Here is a 14,234-nt window from a genome sequence, read left to right on the forward strand (position 1 = left end):
CCAGCTTGGAGTGTTTAAGCAACTTTTCCAACTTAAACTTCTTGTGAGCTGTGGGGATTCCACTCCAGACCTGATTTCACAGCCTGCTTCCTAACCATGTGTGACATTCTGCAACATCATCAGGATTAGTTTTAGGAGATGGCAAAAGCTGACTGACAATGTCTGTCAGTCAGTAGCTGGTTAGAATGACAGAATTTGCATTTCCATGATACATGAAAAGACAAACCCAACACACACAAACCGACCCGCAACAAGCAAAAAGTTCAGCGTAAGATGGCCTGGCGTCTAATTTGATATTGTATTAGTTTGCTAGTTTACTGCTGTAATCAAGTACCACACCTGGGTGATTTAGAAATTTATTGTCTCACAGTTGGAGGTTAGACATCCAAAACAAAGGTTGATGGGATTGGTTCCTTCTCAGGACTATGAGGGAAAGGCCTGCTCTTGACCAATCTCCTTAGCTTGTAGATAGCTATCTTCATGCTCAGGTGGTGTTCTCCTGGTGGGTATCTATCTCCAAATTCCCCTTTTTATAAGGACATCAATCATATTGGATTGAGGCCTACCCCAATGGCCTCATTTTCACTTAATTACCTCTGCAAAGGCCCTGTCTCCAATTCAGGGCATATTCTGAGGCACAAAGGAATATTTAGAAGACACAATTCAACCCACAACAGTTTTTATTGCTGGGACTTTTGTAAATAGTATAATGCCACTTTTATATTTTTAATTACTAGGGCTCTTAGACACACATTAATTAGAACTTTTCTGTTAGAAAAAGCAATTTTTAATTCTGTATTCTATGAATCAAATGTGAACTAACATTCACGACTCCTGAGAGTCATCATGTTAGGCGCCCAAGGAATGAAATCAGGATTCAGAACCTGAGAAAGTTCATATTTTTAAGATTTCACCTCTTTTTCCTTTGCTTCCTCAGTCTAGACTCTTTTTTAGGTAAGGGATGTAGGAATGGGATCATATTGCAATGTTAAGACCTTGGATTCTGTAACCCATGTTAATCATTAGAGAAGTGAGTACATTTCTGTTATCTGAGGGGACAGAAGATCTGTATCACTGAGTATATTGGTGCCATTTATTGCTTGTCGTCACACATACATATTCTTAAGCCCATTGCAGACAGTAGTATAACTAATCTTCACAAGTTCTGGGGGCTAGATGGCATGTGGTAGGTATGGCTTCCCTTACTGAAGAGGAAATGAAGGTTCAGAAAAATTGGACACACTCAAGTAATACATTTGAGCTTGTCCAATGCCTGGGTCAGGATCTTTCGATGCTGCGAAGCTCTTTGAAGCTGCAAAATATCAACAAGCCACCTCAGTTTTTCCTGTCTGATGTGTAAGGACTGGTAAAGAAGTTTCAGATTTGGTATCAGAGAACGCTTGTCTGCCATCTTTGCTTTTGTGTGGCCAGGCTCTGTCAGAGAGACTGGGAGTATTGAATACTACCACAGGTGCTGTGCTAAATAAAATGCATTGCCACAAAGTCTCCAAGGAATGCATAGGAACTACCTCTGGGCTCCAACAAATTCAGCCAACCAACAATAAATTTATGCTGTCTGAACTTCATTCATTGAATGAATTGGCTTATCAAACCATTTTTAGTGAGTGCTTACCATGTACCAGTCTTTTTAACACTGAGACTATGATAGTGAAGGAAACAGAATGTGTATGCATAGCACATATTATCAAGAAGGGGAATAATGAACACACAAATGTTAATTTTTGTATCAGGCGTGATGAGTGATATAAAGAAAAATAGTGCAGAATAAAAGGGATGGAAACTGAGGGGAGCTGGGTTGCTAGTTTAAGTGAGTGGCTGAAGAACACTTCTATAATGAGGTGTCATTTGAGTGGAATGGGTGTCCTCAGGAAGCCAGCAGGAAGAATGCAAAGCCTTGAAAGCAAAGGAAATAGCAGGTGTGGCTATAGCACAGCGGTGAAGGTGATAGAAAGAAGAAAGCAAGGTATCTTACAGGCGATGTTCAAGATGTTTTCTTTCTAGACCTATAGACCTTTAGACTTTCTTTCTAGATCTTTTCTTAAGATTATATGAAGTAACCACTGAGTGAAAGCACTGTAAGTTATAAAACCTCCTGCCCTTTGTCACCAAAACTAAACTTTGGGTCACACTGTAGCTGGGAAGTAAAGGAAAAGAGAAAGTAAAAGCATAGCAGATAGAGGAGGAACCACAAGTGAGATGAGAGGAAAACTAAAGAGGGTTTTCTGGAAGCCAAGGGCAGAAAATGTATTAAGAAGGAGAATGTGATGTATGGGGTCAAATGCTACTGAGAAGTTAAATAGAATGATAATTGAGCTGTGATCTTGAATTTAGCAGTTTGAAGGTCAAGGGTGACCTTGAGGACCATTTAATTTCAGACAATCTTTGACTGAACCAGAGTAGTATAACATTGATCTACTTTACATTTTGCAATTTCACATAGTATTTATTTAAAGATTGTGTGGCTAAAATAATTTGAAAACTGGAGATCTAAACCCAGTCTTTTGCAAACAAGGAAACTCAGCAGAATGATTTAGTGGTTTTCCTAAAATGACAAAGCAAGTGAATATCAAAGCAAAAAAAAAAGCCAAAACCTGAACAACAACAAAAAACCCCCCTGGATGTTTGCAGCCTGATTCAGGGTTATACCCACTACACACAGTATTAAATATATATTCTTGGTGTATTACCAAGTGATAATCCATCACACACCCAGAGGCATATTAATATGTCATTAATTAATACAAAGTGTTTTCATTTGAAATCCTAAGAGATCATTTCAAAGCCATAAAATCAAGTTAATGTCATTCACCCATGCATTTAAACATGGTTGATAAATAATTCAATTATATTCATGCTTGATTTTTTATTAATATACAATTGGATAATGTGTTCTAAAGTCTAATCTTTAATTTCAAAATAGATTTGTGTATATATGTACAAATGCCTTAATTATATACATGCATATTTACTTCCTCATACCATGGTTCATGCTAAAAGTTATTTTATCTACTTATCTATACACCACACAGAAGCTGATGTTAGCATTACTGTATGTGTAGAATATTTTTGATTTCTGGTTATAATTATTCTGACTAAGATAAAGAGATAAGTATAAAACTAGAAAATATAAGAAAACATCTTTTTTAGAAGGTGAAAGTAAGTACTAAACAAAATACATGAGTGAAATTTTAAATATCTCTTAATATAGGAATATACTTTATTGTAAATACTAACATATCAATTTTCAATATATTCATATGTTAACTGAATTAAGAAACAATTGACAATGAGTCTTTTCATGAATAAACTCATTCTATACTTTATCAGGTAAACGAGAAGAAAAGATATGCCAGAAAGTGATTATTAAGTCAGTCATACGGAGACAGGACTGTGCAAGTCACAGCTCAGTAAGTGCAAAAATAGTATTTGTTACATAGAGGACCTGTGTCTTTCCAAAATGCACATACCACAGCACTGATAAGTTTGTAAGCCACGAAAATGCTGACCTTTATCTTATTTAACTTTGTGATGATTCCTAAGTTCCAATATTAAAATATTTTGTTTGTGAAGAAGTGTGACATTCTTAGCATGACTAATCAAATGTTCTGAATGAAAACTATAATCCAGATTGATGAAAATTAAATATAAATATATTTGACTATGTATTTTCTTAACTTTGCAATTTTACTTGGCAAAAATATTCCTAGTTCTAACTTTACCTGTTTTAATATGACCTATTCAATTCCATAGTCTACTTGAGCCATGATATAATATGGGTTACAATAGACTTATTAGATTATGGTTAATGTATTGCAGATACCTGTCTAGTTATGTGAGCACATTTCATACTTTGAGTTATGTCAGTATTATTCTCTTTGGCATCTCCATGACACTAAGTTTCAGCCTAATATGTTTTGCAACCTTTTAATATACAGAAGCTTGAGAGTTAAAGTGATCAGGAAGCCTTGATTTCATTTGACTTTGTAGTACAATCAAGTGATCAGGTTTTGAAATTTTAAGACTTTTTTTCATCATTTCTCCTTACAGATAAATGTTGCATCTTGTGATGGAAAATGCCCATCAGCCACCATATATAACATCAATATTGAGAGCCATCTAAGGTTTTGCAAATGTTGTCGTGAAAATGGAGTGCGGAACTTCACTGTGCCTCTGTATTGTTCAGGGAATGGTACTGAGGTCATGTACACTCTCCAGGAACCTATAGACTGTACATGCCAGTGGAATTAAACTTTCGGATTCCAAGAGTTCTATGCAACATCATAAATCAAATGGAGCTAACTTTTAGCACTATTGTTTAGGCACTGGGCAGATGTATACTGTTTATAGATAATGTATTTTTCAGACTATGAGGATGTAGCAATTGTGGTACAAAATATACTCAATTTCCATGGAAAAATAGATTTATTTATTTATTTTAAGGAAGCAAATGATTTTAAATTGTTCAGTTGAAATGCTATTATGCATATAATTGCAATATGCCACAAAACTGGTGCAGTTTCACTCAATAGTTACTTTTTGATTTGCTAAGTCTGCCATAGCTATCCAAATTAAGATACTCTTTTATCTTTACTGTTTAATCTGGTAAATGTAATCAGTTAAACTGTTATCTGGGTAGTCACAAAGAGTAGTATGCTTAGAAACAGATCATAGAACTATGGGATTTTAGTTTTTTTAAAGCTTGAGTTGATATTAGGGACATTATCACAAATTTCCCTCATTTTGCAGGTGTGGCAGATAACCAGAGAAGCTGGTGACTTGTACAAATTAATTCACTGTAACAAAACATTTAATTCATGTTAACAGTTGGGTTAAGTCTAGATCTTTTATATTCCCATCCTATGTTCTTTTCTTTTGAGTCATACCTATCACAGAATCTGTCATTCTTCACAGTTAGTTTTGAATAGAATTAAGAATTTTAAATTCAATGCCTTTACAAAAAAAGGCAAAACAATGTCATACACACACACATATGCATATAATATAGTTATCCAAATAATGAGGAATGGGGAAATGTAGCATTAGTTCCTAAATAGAGGAGGGGTACCTTGGGCTTTTATTTTTTATACCATTAAAACTATTATTAAATATGTTTGATATCACTTAACATCTAGTTAGCTGTTTACTGTCTCATGAACATCTGATTTTTGAGATGTATTTGCATACTATGAGGTTGCATGCTGTTTTGCTTTTCATGCTGCTTTGCTAATGAAGAATAAGATACAATTATTTGAAGGTACTAATTATTCTATAATGTAATGCTGAACGTTTTACATATAGTAGATTGTTGACACTTGCAAGGAATATATCCTGAGCTCTTTGCAAATCTCCAAATTCTTTGACACATAGAGTATATAATTATCTGAGTTCCCTTGTCTGTAAAAGGGAGAGACTGCCCTACTTGGTATTGTTGACGTGGGGACTGAATGAAGTCAGACACCAATAAGAGGACAGTAAAGTTGCATTGAAAAGCAGATGTGGGGAAGGGTGATCAAGGAACATGTATGGAGGACCCATGGGCAAAGCAAAAGGCAGGGTAGGATTGAGGGCGCAAGGTGGGAGTAAGGGGGAGAGTGATGGGGGGAAATGGGGACAACTGTACTTGAACAACAATGAAAAAAAGGCAGGGCCTGATGGTCTAGGTTCACATTTGAGCTAGGTGATATCTTTGGTTTCAGAATCGTACTTCCCACAAAAATTGCAACTTCTTAGATATTTTGGATCTCCAGAGTTACTTAGAAATGGATGAAAAATGAAATTCTTTCATTCATTCCCAGACACTGGGAACGTTTGCAAAGTCCCAGTGTCTACTATATATAAAAATTGATTTTATCTTATTTGTGCCTCATGTGTTTTGTCTAGATGCTAACATTTCAATATTCTTTGACTCTTGTTAATATATAGACTGAATCAAATATTTTACATTAAAATAAATTAACATTTGCTTCAGAAAAACTATTATGTACCTCAAATGAGGCACATATATTATACATTGTCTACCATGCATTTCTTTATTTTAATACTCTGTGAAATATTTATTAAATTTAAAATATGAAGTCATCTTTAAACCTATTTGTGGGAAAAAGAGAACATTCTCTTAGAATTTCATAAACATTCTTAAACATAGCAACAATGCATTGAGCACCTGCCATGTCCAGGCACGTTCTAAGCTCTGACAATGCAAACAAAACCAGAAAGATACAGAGCTCGTGCTCATGCCACTACCAGTCTAGTAAGGAAGTGGGCATTAGATAGCTAAACAGCTCTGAGAAAGTCCAGAAAGAGAGACCAAAAATTTTTGGAATGTAGTGTATGATAAAGGTGGTCCTCAACTGGCCCTCAAAACAACATGAACAGTGTTGGAACAATTGGAGAGCAACTTGGACAGAGAGAAATTTGGGTTCATATATTCAATATCACCGGGATAAATGTTAAATATGAAGCTTGTCCATAAAGCATCCAGCCATGTACCATAAAAAATAGAGACATTTACTGAAGAAGATACAAGATACAAGAAACATTGTACATAGGACAATGACATCTCAGTCCCCTTCAAAGGAGGCACCTTGGGTCTTTACACAGTTCTCCCAATTGCCATCATCTATGCCATCATATTTTCCTGAGTCTCATTGATGGTCTGAAATCTCTTCCCTTTCAAATGTAATTTTAGTTTGGGGAAAAGCCAAAAGTTGCAAGGCACAAAATCTGGGCTATAGGGAGGCTGAGTCACCTGGATGTGATTTGATGTTTCACCAAAAAACTGCATGAGGCGTGATGCATGAGTGGGTGCATTGTCATGATGAAGCTACCAATCACTAGCTGCCCATAGCTGCACCTTCTCAATCATCAAATAGTTTCTGTGGGGGAATGGTCAAGCTTATTGCAAAATTAGATGCAGATTTATTGCTTTACTCGCTCAGTCATTTTGAATGTGATAGTCACATAGTACACATGCTCACTCAGTGGTGTCTATGGCCCCCACTGACTAGTACAGTGAAGTCGTCATTGTTCACATATGTGCATTCCAGTCCACTCTCCTTGGATTGCTGTTGTGCAAACCATTATTGTTATATGAACAATGGCTGGACTTTTTCCAGACAGACTTCTTACAAGAGGTTTAAATGTTAAAAAGAAGAAAAAGAAAAAGTTTACAAGTTCTAAAGAAAATTGGAGTAAGTCATTATAACCTTAGAGTAGAGAGAGCCATTCTAATTGTGACTCAATATCCAGAAGCCCAAAAGAAAAGACTGATAAATTTAATAGGAATACTGAAACAGACAAATTCTGCCAAGACCAAAAATGTCATAGAATCAAAAGAAACATGTAAAATGAAAACACAGTATTTGCAGTGTATCACTGCTAAAGACTAATCTTCCTATATAGAGAGAGCTCCTAAAAAACATGAACAGCCTAACAGAAAGAAGGCAAACAACTTGTACTGGTTGTTTTAAAAAAGAAAGAAAAAGAAATACTACTAGTGTACCCTTTAACAAAAAAGATAATTTTAATAAAGGCATTTCACATTTGATATACACTGACATGCAAATTCTTACCTACAAGACTAGTAACAATTCAGATGTTTAATTATACTTTTATATTTTTAAGGCTCTGGGAAAACAAGCACTTTCACAGAGCATTAGTGATGACACAAAACAGTAGATATCCTGGGAATTTTCCAATGTTCATTACAATTTAGAGGTGCTTTTTGGTTTCACCAAGTTATCTGGGACAAATATCCTAGATAAACAACTGTGCAAACATCAAATAGCACTTGTACAATATCATTCATTGGAGTACTGTTTGTGATACAAAAGATCAGAACAAACAAGACTAGAATAAATTATGTGAACCCATATAATGTAATACTATGCAACTATAAAAAATGGAAAATTAACTTCTATGTTGCAATGGAATTATCTCTACAATGTATTTTTAATGAAGAAGTCAAAGTATAGACCAGCATAAGTAGAATGCAAGGATTTTTAAAGAAATGGACCAAAATAAAAAATATAAACATATTTACTTATGTTTGCATAGGAAGGATAAACAATAAAGTAGTAAAATGGCACAATAAAGGATGGGGTGGATGAAGGTAGATGGGAACCAGAATAGGAGAGTTCTCAAGATAAGGAATCTCTTGGAAATTAGGATTCATTAATATATAAATAGTATAAAGCTACGAGAGAGAATGAAGTTACCTAGGGCGAGAATATAGTGAAAGAAAAACAGGATCCCAGATCAAGTCCCAAAAGCCTCTAACATTTAGGGATCATAGAGTAAAAGAATAGTCTGGGAAGGAGACTGAGGAAGAACAGAGTTTGGAGTAAAGCCTGGAGCCTTAATGGGGGGCATAGAAGCTAAAGAAATAGGAGGTTATACAAAGGATAATCTTAGGATAATAGATGTGTAAACAAACATGAGAACTGATGACAGTACTATAAAATCAACATTTACAAAATGAGTTCTTAACTTTAGAAAGTGACAGGATATAGATATATTAGATCTTATGTTAAAAGTAGTACCTGCATACTTATAATTTTCCTACTTGTATTAATTTCTTTGATCTAGCAGCAGCTGCCCTAAATTATATCAGATAAAACAAAATTAATTATTTAATTAATGGGCCACAATATTCTATAAGTTCTTTATGTGATTAATGCTTAGGAGAACCAACTCTGGAACTAGACTATCTAGGTTTAAATCCTGGTGATGTCACCAACCAGTCTGGGGGAGCAGCTGCAGCATGAGTGTCACTCCAAAGGGTGTCTTTCCAAGAATTTGAGAAATTGACATAAGCAAACATTGATATTGGCAAGAGAATGAAATGTGCATGAATCTCTGCTTCCTTTGGCAGTCAACTTCATTCTCTTCCACTGTATTCCAGGATGTTCCATGTGCAAAACTGGCCACTGCACTTTGCATATAGCCACAGCAGTTCTGAAACAAACAAACAAACAAACAAACAAACCCTTTTATTATGTCTGTCAACAAAGAGGAGAAAACATCTATCTCTGGACTCTAGTTAGACAATCCTGTGCAACGATTGGCCAGGCTTGCTTATCATCTGATGAATCAGGTGGACTGTGGGAATGTATTAGTTTTCTACTGCTGTGAAACTAATTACCATAAATTTAGTGGCTTGAAACAAAACGCTTATGACCTGACAGTTTCTGTAAGTCAGGAGTCTGGACTGGGGTTAGTTGGACTCTCTGCTCAGGATCTCACTAAGCTGAAATTATTTTTTTGGTGGGGACTATCATTTCACTTGAGGATTGGGTTCCTCTTCTTCCAGGCTCATTCAGGATGTTGGCAAAATTAAATTCCTTTTAATTGCAAGGCTGAGTTCCCTGCTTTCTTGCTGGTTGCAGGATGGGGCACGTACTCAGCCTCCAGACACCATACTCATGTTCTCACAACTTGATCCTCTCACACTAGGATAGTTTACTTCTTTAGAGTCATCAGGAGAATCCCTTCCTTGTTCAGCTACTTGAAGTCTTATATGATGTAACACAATCATGGCAGAGACTATGCCATCATTTTCACAGGTCCACCAACCACCAAGGGAAGAAGATTATACAGGGTGTGAGTATCAGGTGGTAGGCATTTTAGGTGTCATCCTAAACTTAAACTTAAACTTAGGGTTAAAGTATTAGGCTTGACCAGGAAGGATCATTGGCCATCCCTATGAGCTCATAGAGCTCCATTATCTTCTGCTCGCCAGTAAAGAAAGACAATACTGTACCACTAACTTACCCAGTTAAAATATTTAAGGATGGATGTTTTTAGGTTGGTTTTTAATATTTTATCTGATTTTTCAGGGGTAAGGATAATGGATCTTCTCTGGATACAAAGCCGTTGCAGCCAGGAGTCAGCGCTGTCTCTCCATCCCTGTCCCTCATCTAACACATTTTCTTCATCAGAGTTTCTCAGTAAAAGTTACTGACCTGAATTCATTAAATATGTTAAATGTGCTGAAAATCTCCTTTGGAAATAAGCCCCATCCATCCTGGCACACATATTAACAAATCAACAGGAAAGCCATAAATGTGTTGGACCGGACCTCAGAATTACTTCACAACCACCCCCAGTGCCGCAGAGATGAAGATGCTTTTTGCTTGGTCCTAATTCTCCATGTGACATTTACATTTTAGTCTATATCAATGGATATAGATAAATCCAAGTAGATTTAATAGTAGATTATGAAATGCAGCCAATAACACATTATTAAACATACTATTTTCACTCAAAGTACATTAATTTGGATTAATTTGGATAATTAAATCTTTCTTAGAAGAGCTATTGCAATAACTACTTTTCATATTGCATAGATGAATATATTAACAAGATCATACCACAAGTATTTAGGAAAGTTTACCTTGTAGGAAAGGCCAATCTTAGCTCACAGAACAAAAAGCAGTCTTCTTAGTATCACATTTAAGAAACCAAATAGAGATGAAAAAATCCATCTAATCCATCTTTTATTTTCTTCCTCTTATAACTTATGCCAGCAAAATAGAGCTTTGGAATTCTATAGCAACAGTGACTTTCCATTAAGTAGTGTTAGAAACATGACTTACTTTGAATACATATCAGCTTATGAAAACATTATCATTGTGAGAACACTTATGAGTAAAATTTCTTCTTCGAAAGATGACATTTAAAAAGACCCAAAAGAAGAAGAAACATGAGACAATGAAGACAAAAAATAGTACCATTAATTCATCCAGATTAGAAGATTTAAGGAAGAATACTTTCATTTTGGTCTTTAATTCTGAAATACTGCTCCATTTAACCTTAAAATGGTACACTTTTCCACACTCTGGAATGTGATAGATCATGCTACTCTAAAGGGTAAAGCATTAAGGAAGAAAGATTCTCACGCTCATTACAAAGGACTCTGGAAAAAAAAGACATGTGAAGTTCAAAGCACAACCAGAAGGGTCTCTATAGTAATTTTGTAAATCATGCACATGTTTTTCCGGAGTGACATGACTCATTAAAATTTATATTTGCTGTTCCCCAAAACATTTAAAAATCTTTACAATGAGATAAGTCCCAAGTGACACATAGAAAAGGGAAAAGACAAAGAGTTTTTTAGTATTCCTTGAACGAATATTTATTTAAACAATATTTGAGCCCTGACTGGTTTTGTTACAGGGTGCAGCCAAGAGGGGGGACCCCAAATAGGCATTTGAAATGGGGTCCAGAACTCAAGGTGTCCAGGAGATTTTAAGATGTCTTCACCCCTTCCCCCACAGGTGTGAGTTGGGGGAAGGGGCACACAGAGCAAGAACATGCAGGGCAGCTTTGCAGCTAATCCATGGCATGGTCATTTAACATACCTATAGCCTTTGGCTGGTCACTTAGATATGCTAAATAGCTATGGCCATGCTCAAGGCCAGGGGGATGGAAAGGGACCTCTCCTCCAAGATGGGACTGGGGGGTAGGTCCCCCAAGTTACAGCGCCTGCGTGGGAGCTCAGAGAAGATTGGCTCCATGACATGGGGTCACACCTGCCCAGACCCATGATGGCGACCAGAAAAGCTGGAGAAGACAGCAGATTGGGGGCAAGTGTGCTCGAGTGTAGGAGGAGTCAGAAATGGGGCTGCAGAGGAAGATTGGCGCCGGGATTTAAACCCAGACACGGCAGCCATTGAGGGGAGAAGCACGTGGTTTTGGCTGAGTGGGGACTCCCGTGGCCCTGGGAGAGAGGACCACGTGCCTTTGCCAGAGTGGGGACCCCCGCAGCTTTAGAAGGGGGAACCACCACCTGGTTTTAGCAGAGATCCCGGCAACTCAGCTGAGGGTGCTGGGAACCCAGGGAGGTCTCCCAGTCGAGATGGAGTACTAACTGGAGATAACCAGAGGACTGCCTGAGCCATGGACTTCTATTTCCTTTCCTGAGATATGGTACTCTGGACTGGGCAAAGGGGGAAGGAAGGAAGGACTGTGTCTGTTTGTGGGTGTTTTAAGGGACTTGAGGATTTTTGATAAAGACATTAGGTCACTACTTTAAGTTTGTATAGCATTAAATAAACATTTCCTTTCCTTTTCACAAATCTCTGGCATTCAGAGACGTCTTTCCTCTGACGGCAGACATACGGACCTAGGGGCTTCTTTCAATAATAGTATATCATCCCAGGCCCCCCTTGTTTGTTCTGTAACAGTTTCCTCAGTTGGTTGGAGCATTGTCCTATACACCAAAAAGTCGCAGGTTTGCTTCCTAGTCAGGGCACATATTTATGTTGCTGGTTCGATCCCTGGTCGGGACATGTAAGGGAGGCAAACAATTGATGTTTCTCTCTCACATAGATGTTTCTTTCTCTCTCTCTCTTTCCCTTCCTCTATAATATTTATGAACATATCCTTGGGTGAGGATTAAAAAAAATTTGAGAGCCTACTATGTAAGAGATCACAGCTGCCTCCCTGGCTAATATGAAGATCAATAGGACAGAAGTCTTGCTTTCAGGGAGATTAGTCTTGTAGAGATACTAAGATGTTCACATACAATTCTATTAAAAGTAGAATTCAATGAGCCACCCATTAGACGCCTTAAATGCCACAGAAGCACAGAGGAAGAAGATTTGACTCTTATTAGGGGTCCAAGGAAAAAATTCATGAAGAAGGTGAAATGGGAGAAAACTTATTAAAGGGAAAAAGAGTGAACTGAATTTTTATGATGTGAACTGAAAATGTGGTGGAAGACTTCAAAAGTAAGGAATTAGGGAGGCTGAAGAGCCATTGAAGATATTGTGATTAGGAAATTAACACTATCAGAACAGATTTTTAGGGAAGATTACTCTAAAGACTGCTCAAAATTGGTTAAAGCAGGGAAAAACTAGAGCTAGGGAGACCTATTTTACATCAATTTAATGAGAAGTGATGCCAGATATCTAGATATTGTACTGTGATTTATAATAAATATATATTTGGTCTTCTTTCTTATGGGCACGTAAGTGCTCCTAAAAGTCTTGGAATTTCCTAAGGGAGGAGAGCAATAAAGATGTTTGCTGTTATGTTAATGAGGTGACTTTTAGACAACACCTAAGGCGGGGGCTGGTTCTTGAGAAAGCTGGAACTTTCAGTCCCACCCTGACCTCCAAGGAGGGGAGAGGGACTGGAGGTCAAGTTAATCACCAGTGGTCAATGATTTAATCAATCATGCCAACATAATAAAGACACCATAGAAAAATCAAGTGGACAAGGTTTGGAGACCTTCTGAGTTAATCAGCAAATGAAGATGCTGAGAGAATGGCCAACATAGAGAGGGCATGGGAGCTCTGCACAATTTTGCCACATTCCTTGCCCTATGCATCTCTTGCATTTGGCTGTTCCTGAGCTATATCCTTTTATATTAAACCAGTAACCCAGTGAGTAAATGAGTTTCCTGAATTCTGTGAGTCACTCCAGTAAATTAATCAACCTAAGGATGGGGTTGTGGGAGCATCCGATTTGTATCTGTTTACTCAGAAGAATAGGTAGCAATGTGGATATGTGATTAGCATCTAAAGAGGAGGGTGAGGGACTCTTATAGGACTGAACCCTTACCCTGTGGGATCTGATGCTCTCTCTGGGTAGATAATAACATAATTGAATTGAATTGTAGGACACCCAGCTGGTGTCTGAGCATTGCTTAGCACTGTGCTTGAAATGCAGTAAGCACTCAATATTTTGATTGAATAAATGACTGGAAGTTGAAGGTGAGGAAGGGGTGGGTATTGTGTTTGTTTACTTGTATATTTGTCACATTTCTGTAAGGATGTGGTTATGCAAATATGTCTGCTCAACTTCTGGTGAAGATATGGCTTTTCTTTCATGACAGGTATGTAAATAAGACCACAATCAACATATTTCTTAACAGGAAATTCATGTTTTAAGATATTAATGATCCCTGTTATTGTATAAATGGTTGTATGAAAAATAAATTATTTTTCTTAAGAATTAATGTTCTTAACTAGTATTAATCTACCCTTTTCATTTCATAAAAGAAATGACTCATAATTTTCTTGAATTTTTCACTCAATTTCTTTATACATAAGTTCCTGGGACAAATAAAAGGGTCAGGTGGGAACAAAGCCACACTATTTATAGGATATCTCTTCAGGAAAAGGAGGAAACCCTATTGATCTAGTACAGAAGATGGGAGTGTTATGATGGCTGTTTATTTAAAATGCCCTTTTTGCAAAGCAAGTGTA

At 36.9% G+C, this 14,234-nt stretch overlaps 1 protein-coding gene across 2 annotated transcripts in view; it reads left to right on the forward strand.

The window, feature by feature from the left end:
* OTOGL (otogelin like) overlaps positions 1-4,492 on the forward strand; it is a 127,119-nt gene extending 122,627 nt beyond the window's left edge. For both annotated transcript variants that reach the window (XM_045845005.1, XM_045845006.1), the window contains 2 exons: positions 3,349-3,428; positions 4,069-4,492. In XM_045845005.1, coding sequence (XP_045700961.1) covers positions 3,349-3,428; positions 4,069-4,269 — 281 coding nt within the window. In that variant the 3' untranslated portion in view covers positions 4,270-4,492. The remainder of the gene's footprint in view (positions 1-3,348; positions 3,429-4,068) is intronic.
* The last annotated feature ends 9,742 nt before the right edge of the window (positions 4,493-14,234 follow it).

Source organism: Phyllostomus hastatus, unplaced genomic scaffold, assembly GCF_019186645.2.
Source record: "Phyllostomus hastatus isolate PE091 unplaced genomic scaffold, TTU_PhHast_1.1 phas_contig_432, whole genome shotgun sequence".
Taxonomy (NCBI): Eukaryota; Metazoa; Chordata; class Mammalia; order Chiroptera; family Phyllostomidae; genus Phyllostomus; species Phyllostomus hastatus.